Source organism: Tachyglossus aculeatus, chromosome 21 (genome assembly GCF_015852505.1).
Source record: "Tachyglossus aculeatus isolate mTacAcu1 chromosome 21, mTacAcu1.pri, whole genome shotgun sequence".
Lineage (NCBI taxonomy): Eukaryota > Metazoa > Chordata > Mammalia > Monotremata > Tachyglossidae > Tachyglossus > Tachyglossus aculeatus.
Genome location: NC_052086.1, coordinates 58,790,652 through 58,809,552, shown reverse-complemented (window position 1 = coordinate 58,809,552; position 18,901 = coordinate 58,790,652). Strand labels below are relative to the sequence as shown.

General features: G+C 45.4%; 1 protein-coding gene across 1 annotated transcript in view; it reads left to right on the top strand.

Moving 5' to 3' along the window:
* Positions 1-18,481, top strand: part of LOC119942256 (cytochrome P450 3A24-like) — a 39,611-nt gene extending 21,130 nt beyond the window's left edge. The window contains exons 7-13 of the mRNA XM_038762938.1: positions 1,864-2,012; positions 3,307-3,434; positions 4,259-4,346; positions 7,238-7,398; positions 14,386-14,612; positions 17,795-17,957; positions 18,407-18,481. Of these exons, the coding sequence (XP_038618866.1) occupies positions 1,864-2,012; positions 3,307-3,434; positions 4,259-4,346; positions 7,238-7,398; positions 14,386-14,612; positions 17,795-17,957; positions 18,407-18,481 (991 nt within the window). The remainder of the gene's footprint in view (positions 1-1,863; positions 2,013-3,306; positions 3,435-4,258; positions 4,347-7,237; positions 7,399-14,385; positions 14,613-17,794; positions 17,958-18,406) is intronic.
* Positions 18,482-18,901: the final 420 nt, after the last annotated feature.

The window sequence follows — 18,901 nt, the reverse complement described above, 5'->3', positions numbered from 1 at the left end:
GAGCTTAGTACAGTGCTCTGCAAATGGTAAGTACTCAGTAAATATTATTGACTGATTGACTCTCTGGGACATGGGAGGAAAAGCAGCTTGTATGTGTGGCTTCCTTGGTCAGAACCAGAGTCTGGGAGGTCTAGACTGTTTGCTCATTGTAGGCAGGGACTGTGTCTGTTCTATTGCACTCTCTCAAGCACTTAGTACAGTGCTCTGCACACAGTAAACACTCAATAAATACAACGGACTAACTTAAGTGGGTGGAGTGGGAGGGTTCTCATAGATGCTGAACATTGAGCACATTGTCAAGATGCTCTGAGTTCCTGACTAGCATAGCCCCTTGGGAATGGAGGGAGACTTAGAAAGTGACCCTGAAGAAACTCTGAATCCTGAAAATTATATTAATGTCAGCCATGGTCCTCACTCTGATCAGACAGCTCTTTGGGGAGGTGTTTTTTAAAGCCTAGTATTAATCAATCAATCAATCAATCAATCGTATTTATTGAGCACTTACTGTGTGCAGAGCACTGTACTAAGCACTTGGGAAGTACAAGTTGGCAACATATAGAGACAGCCCCTACCCAACAATGGGCTCACAGTCTAGAAGGGGGTGACAGAGAACAAAACCAAACATATTAACAAAATAAAATAAATAGAATAGCTATGTACAAGTAAAATAAATAAATAAATAAATAAATAGAGTAATAAATATGTACAAACATATATACATATATACAGGTGCTGTGGGGAAGGGAAGGAAGTAAGATGAGGGGATGGAGAGTGGGATGAGGGGGAGAGGAAGGAGGGGGCTCAGTCTGGAAAGGCCTCCTGGAGGAGGTGAGCTCTCAGTATGGCCTTGAAGGGAGGAAGAGAGCTAGCTTGGCGGATGGGCAGAGGGAGGGCATTCCAGGCCAAGGGGGTGACGTGGGCTGGGGGCCGATGGCGGGACAGGTGAGAACAAGGCACGGCGAGGAGATTAGCGGCAGAGGAGCAGAGGATGCGGGCTGGACTGTAGAAGGAGAGAAGGGAGGTGAGGTGAGAGGGGGCAAGGTGATGGAGAGCCTTGAAGCCAAGGGTGAAGAATTTCTGCCTGATGCGCAGATAGATTGGTAGCCACTGGAGATTTTTGAGGAGGGGAGTAACATGCCCAGAGCATTTCTGTTAATGTTCAAGTCGCTCTAAGAATGTTCTCCACTCCAGGCTGTGAAGCTGGCTTGAGCATTAGACATCGTGGGCAGGGAATGTGTCTACCAACTCTGTGGTACTGTATTCTCCCAAGTGCTTAGTACAGTGTTGTGCAAGCAGTAAGTGTGTAATAAATATTACTGACTGATTGATTAGAAGTTAATTCAAGCAGATCATTCCAGTCTCTGCAACATGGTCATTAAAGCATCCCAGAGATCATTCAGAAGTGCAGGTGAGCTGACTTGTTTCAGGCCATGGCTCCTCCTCCCAGCCCTGTATTTCCTGCACTCTCAATGGAGTGGGGCTTCCCATGCCCTTGAGACAATAGGTTGGCAAAGGTAGCCACCTCCTATGAGAACGTGATGTTTCATCCCAAGTGTTGGATTATATGGTAATCCTCCTCTATACTGTAAACTTACTGTGGGCAGGGAATGTGCACGATATTGTTATATCATGCTCTCCAAGTGCTTAGTACAGTGCTCTGCCTATAGTGAATGGTCTATAAATATAACTGGCTGGCTGACTGACTGGCTGGTAATGAACACCTGGCTTTTGAAGTAACCGGCTTCTTAGGGATATAATGAAGAGGTTTTTCTTAGCAAAAATGTCCGGTTCCAAGAGGGTCCAGGAGGTTGTTATAGTCATGTCGACTAGATCTCTTTCTAACCTGAGTTCTCTGTTCTTCAGAATCTTCGGGTCATACAGTCTGGACGTGGTCACCAGTACCTCCTTTGGAGTGGACATAGATTCGATGACCAACCCAAATGACCCTTTTGTTAAACAGATCAATAAGTTACTCTCTTTCAGTTTCTTAAGCCCTTTGCTCTTGTTTTCAGGTAGGACATTCAGCCCTCTTTGCCACATAAGGCCCATCCAGAGGGGAAGCCTGAGAAAGGGACATTCTTTCAATCCCAGTCATAAAGAAAAAGCTAGAAACTCTGAATCTACAGCTATGTTTCCCACAGTTAGCACCAAATGCAAGACATTTAATCGAGCAGAAGGTTAGAGACAACTCTCTAGTTTTAGATTGTTACCTTTAATAATACTAATGGTATTTATAAAGCTTTTACTATATGTCTGGCACTGTGCTAAGCACTGTGGTAGATTCAAAATAATCAGGTCTGGCAGTTCCTAGCCATCATGAGGTTCACAATCTAAGAGAAAGGGAGAACGGGTATTTTATCTTCATTTTACAGGAGAGGAAACAGGTATAGAGAGGTAAATTGCCCAAGGTCACACAAGTATGAAACTAGAACCCCCAATTCCTGATCCCCAGTTTTGGGCAGCTCGATGCCTAGCAACTGAAAATAATTATAATAATGATAGTAATGATAGTATTTGTTAGTGCCAAGCACTGTTCTAAGCACTAGGGTGGATGCAGAGTTATCAGGTTATCTCATTTGGGGCTCACAGTTTTAATCACCATTTTATAGATGAGGTAACTGAAGCACAGAGAAGTAAAGTGGCTTGCCCAAGGTCACACGGCAGAGAAGTGGTGGAGCTGGGATTAGAACCCACATCCCCTGAATGTTTAAAAAATAATAAAAGACCAAGATAGAGGTCCTCACACTTCTTAAATCTGTGCTACAGGATAGAGTGTCAGCATGTCAGTTTGCAAGAGCAGATAATTGTCAGGAAGTGCATTCCTGGGCTGGAGTCAATAGTATTTATTGAGCACATTCTGAGTGCAAAGCAATGAGATGAAGGAAAAGACCCAATCGATCCCAGTCCTCTAGAAGCTTGATAGAGTGAATTTGGGGTGGGGGTGGGGGGTGGGGGGCGGGATGATTACTTTTTTCATAACCTTTGGCCTCACTAAGCCTGTTTTCTATGTCTAGAGAAGGATTCTGCTCTTAATTACTTCCTCAACCTAGCCCTGCTTCCCGATTTTAGCCTGATGTAGACAGACTCTAGTGTCTCTAACTAATTGAGAAAACAATCACTTTGCAGAAACTCTAAATATTTCTGTTTTCAGTGGTAAGGGATTAATTGTTTTGTGAGAGCCCCAGAAACTCTTCTCCCCTTAGTTTTTCCTCCCAAGACTGTTGCCCTCATCCCCAGCACTCTGACCTCCAGAGAGCTGCTCAGGTGCACGTGCCATTCATGGATTCCCTCTCTCATTCCTTTCAGTGGTGTTTCCTTTCCTCGTGCCAGTTTTGGAAAAGATGAACCTGTCACTGTTTTCCCAGGACTCCTTGGAATTCTTTGTTGGCGTCACCCGCAACTTCAAAGAGAAGAGGCAGAAAAGTGTCCACACGGTCAGTCCAACTCCATCACTCCCAAATCAGTGGCCCCTATAGCAGTAGCATTCAGCTGCCAGGTTGTAATAATAATAATAATTATTATTGTTATGATAACAACAACTGTGGTATTTATTAAACACTTAATATGTGCCAGGCACTTCACTAAGCACTGGGGTGGATACAAGCAAATCGGCTCAGACACAGTCTCTGTTTCATGTAGGGCTCACAGTCTCAATCCCCATTTCACAGATGAGGAAACTGAGGCCCAGAGAAATGAAGTGACATGCCCAAGGTCACACAGCAGACAAGTGGTGGAGCCAGAATTAGAACCCATGACCTTCTGACTCCCAGGCCCCTGCTCTATCCACTATGCCATGCTGTTTCTCTTATAGAACCGGGGCCAAGCCACAATCAATCAATACTCTTTATTGATGCTTACAATGTGCAGAGCACTGCACTAAGTACTTGGGAAAGTACAATATGACAGAGTTGGTAGACATGTTCCCCTCCCACAAGGAGCTTAAAGACTAGAGGCAGAGACAGAGAGTAAAATAAATTACGGCTATGTACGTAAGCACTGTGGGGCTGAGGGTGGGGTGAATATCAAATGCTTAAAGGGGACAGATCCAAGTGAACAGGTGACACAGACTGGATAAGGAACTGGGGAAATGAGGGCTTCGTTGAGGAAGCCTTCTTGGAGGAGATGTGATTTTGATAAGCCTTGATCCAGGGTGGAAGACATAAGAGAGGATCTGGGAAATACTGGTGAGAAAAAACCAGGAGGATTTAGAGGAACCCATCCCATGCCAGCCCTTCTGAATCTTCTTCCTCATTTCCAGGGCAAAGTGGATTTTCTGCAACTGATGGTGGACACCCAGTCCTCAGACAGTAACCCTGAAGCCAGTGAGAAGAATCACTCCTACAAAGGTAATGCTATGATAACAGAAAGAGTTCTCTCAGGTAGGATCCAGAGTGCAAGAATAGCTCATCAGTGGTTTTCTAGTGCAGGTCCTTGGCAAAAATCCCATGGCCCTCTAAAGGGCCAGAGAAAAAAGGAAAAGGAGATAGGGCCTCCTTAGAGGGCCTCATGCCAAGGGAATTGCTGTGCAGGCTAAGATCATGAAGCAACAGCTAGCAACTCTACATCTGGAAATGGGTACAAGCATCTGCCAGGAGGTAGTGCCGACCGAGGAATGGAGGAACTTGGCACTGTAGAAATGTCATCACAGCTCCAGGCCAGAGTCTCCTCATGACAGGAACCCAGCCAATCCAGGACCCAGCAGCGACCCTAGCTCTGCAGACCATTCCAGTCCAGCAGGGGATGGGCCATCGCCATTGCTGCTGCCCCCTGGAAGCAGGAATCCCAGCTTAGATGGGGCAGCTTGCAGGGGCAAGGATTCTGCAGTGCTCTATATCAAGATACCAGAATGCCATCCCCATGAAGGGGTGGATTATAAATTGTTCATTTATGTTATTATTGTTACTACTACTACTACTACTACTACTACTACTACTACTAATAATAATAATAATGGTATTTGTTAAGCACTTACTTTGTGCCAAGCACTGTTCTAAGCACTGAAATAATGGCTCTTGTTCGGCACGTACTATGTGCCAAGCACTGATCAAAGCACTGGGGACCTATAAATTCATCATGTTGGACACAGTCTCTGTCCCACGTGGGGCTCACAGTCTCAATCCCCATTTTACAGATGAGGTAACTGAGGCATAGAGGAAATCAAGTGACTTTCTCAAGGTCACCTAGCAAACAAGTGGTGAAGGCAGTATTAGAACCCATGACTTTGACTCCCAGGTCCATGCTGTATCCACTAAGCCACACTCTCTTTCTGTTAATGGCCGTCTCCCCCTGTAGACTGTAACCTCGTTGTAAGCAGGGAATGTGTCTACCAACTCTGTTGAAGCAGCGTCGCTTAGTGGAAAAGCACAGGCCTGGGAGTCAGAAGGACTTGGGTTCTAATCCTGGCTCTGCCATTTGGACAAGTCATTAAACTTCTCTGTGTCTCAGTTACCTCATCTGTAAAATGGGGATAAGAGTGTGAGCTGGGGGCGAAGCCTCAGGATGTCAGTCTCTTTTTGAAGACCAACTCCCAGGTATAACATTGAGTCCCCTTTACAAACCACTTAGTAATAATAATAATAATAATAATGGTATTTGTTAAGCGCTTACTATGTACAAAGCACTGTTCTAAGAACTGGGGAGGTTACAAGGTGATCTGGTTGCCCCACGGGGGGCTCACAGTTTTAATCCCCATTTTACAGATAAGGTAACTGATGCACAGAGAAGTTAAGTGACTTGCCCAAAGTCACACAGCTGACAGTTGGCGGAGCCACGATGTGAACTCATGCCCTCTGACTCCAAAGCCCATGCTCTTTCCACTGATCCATGCCATTGCTGAAATGCTCCTGGGGTTCAGTGCTAGTGAAAAGTTGTCCTGACAGATTGCTGTCACTATCCCACTGCTCTTAGATTTAATCCTTCCGGTTCAGCTAACCATTCCTGCATCTCGTGGGTCTAGGGGCTGCAACAGAATACTAGATGTCCAACTTTCTCCCCATGATAGAAAGTGAGCAGGCACTTCTTTAGGTTGTGAAAAGACAACCAGTACTCATTTACTTTCAATATTTGTAGTACTTTCAACAACAACCTCTGCCGTTCAAGAGAACCACAAATCAGTTCCAGAACAAACCCACCATTCCTGTTCTCGCACTTTGTTAATTAAAATCCAGAAATTCCCACCATCCCAAAATGCTGCTCTACTTCCCTTTCCTAACTCCTCCATGGTTACACCATCCACAAGTCTTTCCTTCCCTGTGCCTCAGTTACCTCATCTGGTAAAACAGGTTTTAAGCCCCTTGTTTCCTCAACTGTAAAATGGGGATTCAATATCTGTTCTCCCACCTACTTCAGACTGTGAGCCCCATTTGGGACAGGGACAGTATCTGACCTAACAGACTTATACTTCCCCTAGCACTTAGAACAGTGTTTGACACATGTTAAGCGCTTAATAAGTAACATAGAACAAACAAACAAATGGATTACTCAGCCAGAACTCAGCCTTTCTGGTCAAAGACAATTGCTAAATTCTTGCTCTCTCAGAAGCAGGTCGGGTCTGTTCCATTCTTTCCTGGTTCCAGGTTAAATGAACTTTTCTCTGTCTTGTCTCTTTGTCCATTTCCTCCTCCACAAGTGACTGAGGTCATCAGCTTTCCTTCTGAGAAGGGTCCTGAGGAGTGAGAGTTCTCTAGTTCCTTAAGTTCCTGACAATTTCTCCCGTAAGTGAGCAAAGCCCACCACCGAACAGAGACAGAGCGTGACTTTCCCTCAGAGCCAAATAGTTGTGCAACAGTGGCAGTGGGAAAAGAAGTTTGATTACTCAAACCACCTCCCTCCAACCCCTACAATTAGATCAGGGCAACCTCGATCTGACCATGACCCCAAAAAGTGCTCCAGTGTACTCTGGTACTATGCTTTCCTGCAAAGGATCACTGAGCTGTCACAAGACATCAAATTGCCACCATACTGTGCAGGACGTTGTTCATACGTAACTCAACCATCTGTATCTGATGATTTCTGCTTTCCAATTACCTTCATCTTTGTCAGATAGACAATTCATACAAATCGGGCAGGGGCTGTATACCTTACGAGACACTTTGCAATTGAGGTTAAATACCTCAAACCACACCAAACCAGGGTGTGGAGCAAACCGTCTCACAAGGGGATGAGCAAATGAGCCAGACAGTAGCTCTCCTGCTGCTTTCATTCTGTTAATGTGTGTGGCTTTTTTCTTTCTTTCAAGAAATGACTGACATGGAGATCTCAGCTCAGGCCATCACCTTTATTTTTGCTGGATTCGAAACCACCAGCTTGACTCTCAACTTTGTGTCTTATAACTTGGCTACTCACCCTGAAGTCCAGAAGAAACTGCAAGAAGAAATAGACAGGATTCTACCTAACAAGGTAAGATGACCAAAGGCCAGTTATCTGGTGGTGCACCAGTCTAGTAATTGTTTGGTGAAAGTCTGTTTTTCTCCCCTAGCTAGGCCTGACTCTGAACTCAGAACCAGGTCTGAGTACCTAGTGTTAGTACCTTTCACTGGACTGAGGATAACAGATTAGAGCTACTGCCAACATATGAATAATGTTTCTAATACCAAATCTGATAGAGACCACAAGAGGTCTACTCCATCTATCAACCAATGTCTTCTTGCTGTGTAACATCTCTATACTTCAGTTTCTTCATCTGCGAAATGGGGATTACATTCCTGTTGTCCCTCTTACTTTGACTGTGAACAATATGAGGGTTAGGGACTGTGGCTGACCTGATTATTTTGTAACTGACCCAGTGCTTTTTATGGGACTTGGCACACAGTGAGCACTTTTTTATGGTATTTGTTAAGCACTTACTATGTACCAGGCACTGTTCTAGGCATTGGGGTAGATACAAGGAAATCAGGTTACTCAATCCCTGTCCCACATGGGGCTCACAGTCCTAATCCCGGTTTTGTGGATGAGATAACTGAGGCACAGAGAAGTTAAGTGACTTGCCCAAGTCACACAGCAGGTAGCGCTTAGAACAGTGCCTGGCACAAATGCCCTCATCATCAAGTGATGGAGCCAGGATTAGAACCCAGGTCCTTCTGATTCCCAGACTCATCCTCTATCCACTAGACCATGCTGCTTCTCTAAGCACTTAACAAATCCCACAATTGTTATTATTACCATTCTAAGTGCTTTGGGAGAGTGTCTGGCCTAGTTGAAAGAATGGGTGACTGAAAGTCAAGAGAACCGGCTCTGCCACTACTGGGTGACCTCTGGTCAGTCACTTAACCTCCCTGTGCCTCAGTTTCCTCATATATAAAATGGTAATAAATCCGTGCTATCCCTTCCTCTTAGACTGTGACCCTCCTGTACACAGCCATTAGCACTGGATTATATGAAAAGGTGGCAGAAAGAGGGATAGGGCCTTTTAAATTGGCAGCCCACCACCTGCGCTCTCAGGAACTCATCTGTCTTTAAACCCAGACCAGGCAAACCATTCAGAGGCCCACCTAACAGCAGCCCATGTGGTACCCTCCAGGTCCAGGGCAGAAAGAGGGCTGGAGTAAGCAAGGGGCAGCCAGAAGGTCTCGGGAGGAGGTTACCTACATTCCTGAACCTGTCCAGCACCGAACACTCTCGCACCAGTCATTCAAATCGTATGTATTGAGAGTTTACTGTGTGCAGAACACTGTACTAAGTATTTGGGAGAGTACAATACAACAGTAAACAGACACATTCCCTGCTCACAATGAACTTACAGTCTGGGAAGGGAGACAGAAATTAATGTAAATAAATGTATTACAGATATGTACATAAGCTCTGTGGGACTGGAAGGGGGAAAGAACTGAGGGAGCAAGCCAGGGAGATGCAGAAGGAAGTGGGAAAGGTCCCTTTGGCAGCCTCGATCCTGTGTCAGCTAGAGCGACTGCCTACATTCTTCCTCCATAGAAGGCCTCCCTGCAGGCCCTGGACAAATGCAGATCCCGAGTGGTGAGACTGAAAGGATCTCCCAGTCACATCTTATAAAAATATATAATAATAAGAAGAATAGTACTTGTTAAAGCACTTACTATATGCTAAGCACTGTTTTAAATGCTGGGGTAGATACAAGTTAATCAGTTTGGACACCATCCCTGTCCCTCAAGGGCTCACACTCTTAACTCCCATTTTACAGATGAGGGAACTGAGGCCCAGAGAAGTGAAAAATGATGTACTCAGCTTCACACAGCACACATGTTACAGCAAGAATTAGAACCCAGGTCCTTCTGACTCTCAGACCCATGCTCTCTAATAATAATAATAATGATGATGATGATGATGATGGTATTTGTTAGGTGCTCACTATGTGCCAAGCACTGTTCTAAGCTCTGGGATAGATTCAGGGTAATCAGGTTGTCCCACATGGGGCTCACAGTCTTAATCCCCATTTTACAGATGAGGTCACTGAGGCACAGAAAAGTTATGTGACTTGCCCAAAGTCACACAGCTGACAAGTGGCAGAACCGGGATTATAACCCATGACCTCTGACTCCCAAGCCCGGGCTCTTTCCACTGAGGCACGCTGCCATGGACCAATCTCTTGGGCTTCCCATCCTTTTGCCTACCCCAGCCAGTCCCCAGTCTCTCCAAGCTAGCAGTCGCTGTAAGAGCTAGCCATGCCAGGCTCGGGTAGTAGCAGTAGCAGGGCCAGAGTAGAACCTGGAGGACAAAGCCAAGCTTCACCCGCACATCCCCCAAAACAATTTCCAAACAACCCTTTCCTATGTTATCCACAGTGTGAAGACAGTTAAAATGACCACTGGGCATGTCAGTCAGCCAATCAATTGTATCTACTGAGCATTTACTGTGTGAGATCATGGTACTAAGTGCTTGGGAGAGTACAGTATAATAATGTAATAGACACATTCCCTGCCAACAACAAGCTTACAGTCTAGGGCAGCAGGAGGGGTGGCAGGGCAAGACCTGAAATCCCTGCTGCTGATCCCCTCCTGCTCCTTCCTTCACAGCACATGCACAGTGGTTATCTTGACATCTGCCTATTTCAGGCTCCATCTTTGTGATATTATTGGGTAGGGACCATCTCTACATGTTGCTGACTTGTACTTCCCAAGCACTAAGCACAGAGCTCTGTACACAGTAAGCGCTCAATAAATACGATTGAATGAATAAATGAATATTCACGGGATCACGAGACTTATGATGGCCCCTCACTGGGGGAGGAGGATGGGACTCAGGCTTCCCTCCCCATAAGCCAGGGAGATGCAGAAGGGAGTGAGAAAGGTCCCTTTGGCAGCCTCAATCCTGTGTCCGCTGGGGCCACTGCCCCCATACTCCCTCCAAAGAAGACCTCCGCGCAGTCCCAGGACAGAAGCAAATCCCAAGTGGGGAGACTGAAAGGATCTCCCAGTTACATCTTTTAATAATAACAACAATAAGAAAAAGAATAGTACTTGTTAAGCACTTACTATATGCTAAGCACTGTTTTAAATGCTGGGGTATATTCAAGTTAATCAGGTTGGACACCGCCCCTGTCCCACAAGGGGCTCACACTCTTAACTCCCATTTTACAGATGAGGGAACTGAGGCCCAGAGAAGTGAAAAATGATTTACTCAGTTTCACACAGCTGATGTGTTAGAGCAAGAATTAGAACCCAGGTCCTTCTGACTTTCAGACCAGTGCTCTCTAATAATAATAATAATAATAATAATGGTATTTGTTTGGCACTCACTATGTGCCAAGCACTGTTCTAAGCACTGGGGGGATACAAGATAATCAGGTTGTTCCACATGGGGCTCACAGTCAATCCCCATTTTACAGATGAGGTCACTGAGGCACAGAGAAGCTAAGTGACTTGCCCAAAGTCACACAGCTGACAAGTGGCAGAGCTGGGATTAGAACCCACGACCTCTGGGCTCCCATCCTTTCGCCCATCCCAGCTGGTCCCCAGTCTCTCCAAGCTAGCAGTCCCTGTAAGAGCTAGCCATGCCAGGCTCGGGTAGTAGCAGTGGCCGGGCCAGAGTAGAACCTGGAGGACAAAGCCAAGCTTCACCTGCATGTTCCCCAAAACGATTTCCAAAAACCCCTTTCCCATGTTATCCACAGTGTGAAGACAGTTAAAATGACCACTGAGCATGTCAGTCAGCCAATCAATTGTATCTACTGAGCACTTACTGTGTGAGATCACGGTACTAAGTGCTTGGGAGAGTAGAATATAATAATGTAATAGACACGTTCCCTGCCAACAACAAGCTTACAGTTATGTTATTGGTGAAGGCCATATTCACAGGATCACGAGACTTATGATTGCCCCTCACTGAGGGAGGGAGACGAAACTCGGAGCTCCCCCCCACATTGCCAAGATCTGCCCTTTGCTCTCCATCCAAACCGCTACCCCGCTCATTCAATCTCTCATCCTATCCTGACTGGATTACTGCGTCAGCCTCCTCTCTGATCTCCCATCCTCCTGTCTCTCTCCACTTCAATCTGTACTTCACGCTGCTGCCCGGATCATCTTTGTGCAGAAACACTGTGGGCATGTTACTCCCCTCCTCAAAAATCTCCAGTGGCTACCAATCAGCCTACGCATCAGGCAAAAACTTCTCACCCTCGGCTTCAAGGCTTTCCATCACCTCACCCCCTCCTACCTCACCTCCCTTCTTTCCTTCTCCAGCCCAGCCCGCACCCTCCGCTCCTCTGCCTCTAACTTCCTCACTGTGCCTCATTCTCACCTGTCCCACTGTCGACCCCGGCCCACATCCTCCCCCTGGCCTGGAATGCCCTCCCTCCACACATCCACCAAGCTAGCTCTCTTCCTCCCTTCAAAGCCCTACTGAGAGCTCACCTCCTCCAGGAGGCCTTTCCAGATTGAGCCACCTCCTTTCTCTCCCCCTCCTCCCCCTCCCCCTCCCCATCCCCCCGCCTTACCTTCTTCCCCTCCCCACAGCACCTGTATTTATATATATGTATATATGTTTGTACATATTTATTACTCTATTTATTTATTTTACTTGTACACATTTATTCTATTTATTTTATTTTGTTAATATGTTTTGTTTTGCTGTCTGTCTCTCCCTTCTATACTGTGAGCCCGCTGTTGGGTAGGGACTGTCTCTATATGTTACCAATTTATACTTCCTAAGTGCTTAGTACAGTGCTCTGCACACAGTAAGTGCTCAATGAATACAATTGAATGAATGACTGAATGAATGAGCCCCTGCAGTAATCTGGTTCTGAATGTGGCCCACACATAATAGTAATAATGATAATAATAATAATAATAATGATGGTATCAGTTAAGTGCTTACTATATGCCAAGCACTGTTCTAAGTGCTGGATATAATAATAATAATCATAATAATTATGGTATTTGTTAAGTGCTTACTATGTGCCAGGTACTGTACTAAGTGCTAGGGTGGAGCCAAGCAAATTGGGTTGGACACAGTCCCTGTCCCACATTGGGCTCACACTCTTAATCCCCATTTTACAAATGAGGTAACTGAGGTCCAGAGAAGTGAAGTGACTTGCCCAAGGTCACACAGTAGACAAGTGGTGGAGCCAAGATTAGAATCCATGACCTTTCGACTCCCAGGCCCATAGTCTATCCATTATACCATCCTGCTTCATATCTTAGTAGTTGGGTAACCAGGAGTGTTCCCAATTTCTCCTGCCCAAAAATTTAGCATTTTTATTTTGTGTAAAGGGCACATTGATGCATGGGCTAGTGAACACTAAGGAATAACAATGGCCCGTGTAAGTTCTTCCTCTTGATTGTAAACTCTTTGAAGTGCAGGGATCATGCATATCAACTTGGAAAGAGCCCGGGCTTGGGAGTCAGAGGTCATGGGTTCAAATCCCGGCTCTGCCACTTGTCAGCTGTGTGACTTTGGGCAAGTCACTTTACTTCTGTGAGCCTCAGTTACCTCATCTATAAAATGGGGGTGAACACTGTGAGCCCCCCGTGGGACAACCTCATCACCTTGTAACCTCCCCAGTGCTTAGAGCAGTGCTTTGCACATAGTAAGCATTTAATAAATGCCATCATCATTATTATTAATAATAATAATGATAATGGCATTTGTTAAGCACTTACTATATGCAAAGCACTGTTCTAAGCACTGGGGATAAGCACTTAACAAATGCCATCATTATTATTATTACTACTACTTGAGCTCTGCTCAAGGTCAACAGACAATAAATACCACTGATTGATTGAGAGACCTGAGCTGGCAGAGGCTAGCACAGAGCATCTAATTTGAATTTCATCAGAAGTGATTTAAGGCAGCTACAAATCTATTATGGGAAATTATATGGCCTTTAGGAAAATTTTGAACTCTTGGTGCAGTGTCAGGTTAAAAAAGCTACTTCTTTTGCAGAAATGCTATCTCATGTGGTCCTAGTGTTATGGGGAGGGAATGTGTACTCCCCCAAGGGATCAGTACAGTACTTTGCACACAGTAAGCATTCAACATATATGATTGAATGAATGAAGCTAGGCCATGGAGACAACTATTTAGTTTGCTGTGTCCCTCCATCAGGGCAGTGAGGCATGGCCAAGGGAAAACCTTATGTTTCTTTTTTTTTCAGCTGTCTATCCAAACCTTTCAATGTCTTAACCCTGTTTAGAAAGCAGTAGAGCTTGGTTCTCCTCTCTTTTATTAAAGCACTAATAATAGTGGGCAGAGCACTTACAAAGAACTGAGAAAAATACATGGATAGTAATGCAGATAAAGCTTCTGGCCCACTGATGACTCACATTCAGTCACAATCAAGGGGAGGATAAAAGAAGGCACCAGGGATGGAGACAAACCCTGGGAAAGAGAGAGGAAAGAAATAGAAAGCTAAAATGAAGTGTAAAATGTCAGTAGTAAATGGAACAGTTCATTCATGATTAGAAGGCTTAGAGAAGCAGCTTGCCCTAGGGAAAAGGGTACAGGCTTGGGAGTCAGAAGACCTGGGTTCTAATAATGGCTCTATTACTTGCATGTTGTGTGACCTTGGGCAACTCACTTAACTTCTCTGTGCCTCAGTAAAATGAGGCTTAGATTCTATTCCCTTCCACTTAGACTGTGAACCCCATGAGAAACAGGGACTGCGTCCAACCCAATGAGCTTGTCTCTACCCCAGCACTTGGAACAGTGCCTGGCACAGAGTAAGTGCTTAACAGATACCACTGTTATTGCTATTATTAATAGTAGTAGTATTATGAAAGCTTCATCCTCAGCTCCTCATGGTACCAGGCAGGGCGAAACCACAGCAACCTACCCAGAGTCTGAAAGTTGGGAAAGTTGGTTTTTGCATACTTCTGCTCAGGTTTGTGTGTGTACCTGTGTTGGTGGTCGGGGGAGGGGGTGGGGGGTTTTAATGTGATCTGGACTTTCTCCTTCCCAAATCTCTCTCTCCTCTAGGCCAGCCCCATTTATGAGTCCATCTCCCAGATGGATTATCTCGATATGGTTGTCCAGGAGACCCTCAGGCTCTTCCCCCCAGGAGGTCGAATAGAGAGAGTCTGTAAGGAAACGATCCAAATCAAAGGGTTGACCATTCCCAAGGGGACAGTGGTTATTATACCAGCCTTTGTTCTGCATCGGGATCCAGAGCATTGGCCAGAGCCTGAAGAGTTCCGCCCTGAGAGGTAAGTTAAGAAGTAGTTAATAACTATGGCATTTGTTAAGTGCTTACTATGTGCCAGGCACTGTTCTAAGCACTGGGGTAGATACAAGATAACTGGGTTGGACACAGTCCCTGTCCTACATGGGGATCACAGTCTCACTCCCCATTATACAGATGAGGGGACAGAGGCACAGAGAAGTCAAGATCACAGAGCAGAGAAGTGGTGTAGCAGGGATTAGAACTCATGAGCTTCTGACTCCCAAGCCTTCTGATCATGAATGCACTGTTCCTTTTACTATTGACATTCTTCACTTCTTCATTCCCATCCCCTTACTGTGGGGGTTCCTCCAGGGTCAGTTCTTGTTCACCTTCTGTTCTCCATCTATACTCACTTCCTTGGTGAACTCATTCGCTCCCACGGGGTCAACTGTCACCTCTTCACTGATGACACACAAATCTACATCTCCACCCCATTTTCTTTCCCTCCCTCCAGGCTTGTATCTCCTCCTTCCTTCAGGACATCTCCACCTGGATGTCTGCCCGCTACCTAAATCTCAACATGTCCAAGACTGAGCGCCTTAACTTCCCTCCCAAACCCTGTCCTCTCCCTGACTTTCCCATCACTGTGGATGGCACTACCACCCTTCCCGTCTCACAAGCCTGCAACCTTGGTGTCATCCTTGACTCGGCTCTCTCAATCATCCCACACATCCAGTCCGTCACCAAACCCTACCAGTCTCACCTCCACAACATCACCAAGATCCACCCTTTCCTCTCCATCCAAACTGCTACCTTGCTTGTTCAATCTCTCATCCTATCCCACCTGGATTACTGCATCAGCCTCCTTTCTGATCTCCCATCCTCCTTACTCTCCCCACTTCAGTCTATACATCACTCTGCTGCCCGGATTATCTTTGTACAGAAATGCTCTGGGCATGCCACTCCCCTCCTCAAAAATCCCCAGTAGTTGCCTATCAAGCAAGCAAGAACTCCTCACTCTCGGCTTCAAGGCTCTTCATCACCTGGCCCCCACCTACCTCACCTCCCTTCTCTCCTACAGCCCAGCCCACACCCTCCACTCTTATGCCACTAACCTCCTCACTGTGCCTCATTCTGGTCGACCCCTGACTCACGTCTTACCTCTGGCCTGGAATGCCCTCCCTCCATACAGCCACCAAACTAGCTCTCTTCCTCCCTTCAAAGCCCTACTGAGAGCTCACCTTCTCCAGGAGGCCTTCCCAGACTGAGCCCCCCTTTTTCCTCTCCTGTTCCTCCCCATCACCGCCCCCTGCTCTACCCCCTTCCCCTCCCCACAGCACTTGTATATACTTGTACATATTTATTACTCTATTTTATGTGTACATATTTATTACTCTATTTATTTTATTAATAATGTGTATATAGCTATAATTCTATTTATTCTGATCGTATTAATGCCTGTCTACTTGTTTTGTTGTCTGTCTCCCCTTCTTAACTGTGAGCCCATTGTTTGGTAGGGACTGTCTCTGTTGCAGATTTGTACTTCCCAAGCGCTTAGTACAGTGCTCTGCACAGATTAAGCACTCAATAAATACCTCTGAATGAATGAATGAATGAATGACCAAGAAAATCCATTACAATGCTTGAATGGGACAGGAATCCTGGACATCCAATCCCAGCATCTCCAGCCAGAGGCTTTATGATATCCCTCTACACTCTAGACACGGACTTTCACCGATACAACTGAAGAAATGGCCGCTGAAGCCAGCTTCTAGCAGCTGTGACCTTATTTATACCAGAGTCACATGGGGGTCTGACTTGGGCCAGGCAGATTAGAAACAAGGGTAAAAATAAAGCACAGTTTTCCCACTGTGGTTATAAGCCAGTCTTGCTCGGTTAAGCATTCATGTAATTTGTAATGGCATCTGAGTCCTGGGTACACTGACCCAAATGTTATAAGTGTGGGCTCCATGGTAGCAACTGTAATATAGTCAGTCAGTCAGTCGTAGTTACTGAACGATTACTGTGTGCAAAGCACCATACTAAGTGCTTGGGAGGGGACACTACAATAATAAACAGATGCATTCCCTGTCTACAGTGAGTTTACAGTCTAGAGGGGAAGACTCTTCTTGTTATCAATTCCCCTTGAACTGAGCCTTCTTGTCTCAGGACCTCATGTCTGGAGGAAGGAAGGTATAGACAAGCAGTGTTGCCTAGTGTAAGGGGCTTACAACTGAGAATCTAGGGGAACCTGGGTTCGAATGCCCCCTCCACCACCTGCGATCTTGGGGAAAGTCACTGAGCCTCTCTCTGCCTCAGTTTCCTCATCTGTAAATTGGTGGTTAAATATTTGTTTTCCCTCCCTCTAGACAGTGAGCCCCATAATCTCAGGGTGGGGGTGGGGGGCAAGTTCATCCTATCTTATTGAGTTGCATCTCACCCAATGCTTAACATAATGCTTGGAGCATAGCAAGTGCTTTATCGATGCCATTATTGTTACTGCTCAGAAACTTAGGAAAAGAATCCAATATTTATTTGAAACAGCAGATGCAAGACAATCTTGGGTTGGTCTGGAGAGAGAGAACTTTCTGTGAACCATATGCATGCTCACCCTGGGCTTAGGTGGGTTTTTGAACAGAGAAGCAGCGTGGTCTAGTGGAAAGAGCATGGGCTTGGAAGGTAGAGAGACCCAACTTCTAATGTGGCTCACCACTTGTCTGCTGTTTGACCTTGTGCAAGTCACTTCACATCTATGTGCCTCTGTTACCTCATCCTTAAATTGGGGATTAAAACTTTGAGCCGCATGTGGGACAGGGACTGTGTCTAACCTGATTAATTTAAATATATGCCAGTGCTTAGTAAGTACCTGGTACATGTTAAGCACATAACAGATACTATAAAAAAGATAATGCATATAAACACAGGCAGATTGAATAGTGAAAAGGGATGGGGGGCATTTCACCAAGAAAGAGACAGAGGGGACATTGGCTGGGTTAGACCAGCTGATTCCTGTTTATCACAGATTCCAGGAACTGTCAATTTCCAGACATTCACAACCCCAAGATCAGACACTCCTAATTTCAGCTAAGGAAAAAGCAGCCCGGGGTCTTGGTAAGAGGGGTGATAGTGATGGAGGGTCATGGAGTGCTGGTCTTTGTCAAAACAAAAGGGAGACCTCACCGGCCTCCTCCTCATCTTTCTGACCATCTCACTCATTGGCACCAGGTTCAGTAAGGAGGAGAGAGCTTCACGCGATCCCTATATCTTTCTGCCCTTTGGAGCTGGTCCCAGAAACTGCATTGGAATGAGATTTGCCCTCCTCAACCTGAAAGCTGCTCTGATTACCCTGCTGCAGAATTTCTCCATGGAGCCTTGCAAAGAGACCCCGGTGAGAAACCCACTTTCTGCTTCACCGTGGTGCTAATGACTTCCAGGAACAACTGTTGATCTCCATGCTGCTCCCACTAGAGATTAAATCAGTCAGTTTAAGCCCAGTGTGTCTGAGCCTCTAAGATTAGGAAGCAACATGTGCTGCCCTTCAACTTGTCAGCTAGGCTTGTTGAGAAGCGGCAGTTTCTCTTGTGACAGGGTTTTTCATTGCATTTGTCCACACAGGCTCTGTTGCTCGAGTTGGAATCACGTTTTGCAGTAAGCCACAACTCTTGGCTCTACATGAAAAGAAAAAAAATAAAAGGATGAAGGGCTGTTATGACCATTGGGGAATTCTAATTTATTTAGAAGGTTTTGCTTCAGTCAGTATGTCAGAATGTTAGTGTTACAGCTGTCCATTTTGAAATCTTCCTCTATTTACTGGCTTCCTTTTCCTTTTCTCCTCAGATCCCCCTAGAAGTGGATTCAAAGGGTTTTATGAAACCCAAGAAGCCGATCCTTCTGAAACTTGTCCCCAGATAAAAAATGGATTCTGAAGACTAGAAACAGAATTAGGTCGGTTAGAAGAACGCTTTTCCCACTTTCTCTGAAAGCAAGAACTGGAAATCTTGAATCTTACACTCAATGGAAATGATAACCTTAGAATAAACCACTTGTCATTTGAGGCAGGAATCACCATCATCATCATCAATCGTATTTATTGAGCGCTTACTATGTGCAGACCACTGTACTAAGCACTTGGGAAGTACAAATTGGCAACATATAGAGACAGTCCCTACTCAACAGTGGGCTCACAGTCTAAAAGGGGGAGACAGAGAACACAACCAAACATACTAACAAAATAAAATAAATAGAATAGATATGTACAAGTAAAATAAATAAATAACTAGAGTAATAAATATGTACAAACATATATATATATATACAGGTGCTGTGAGAAAG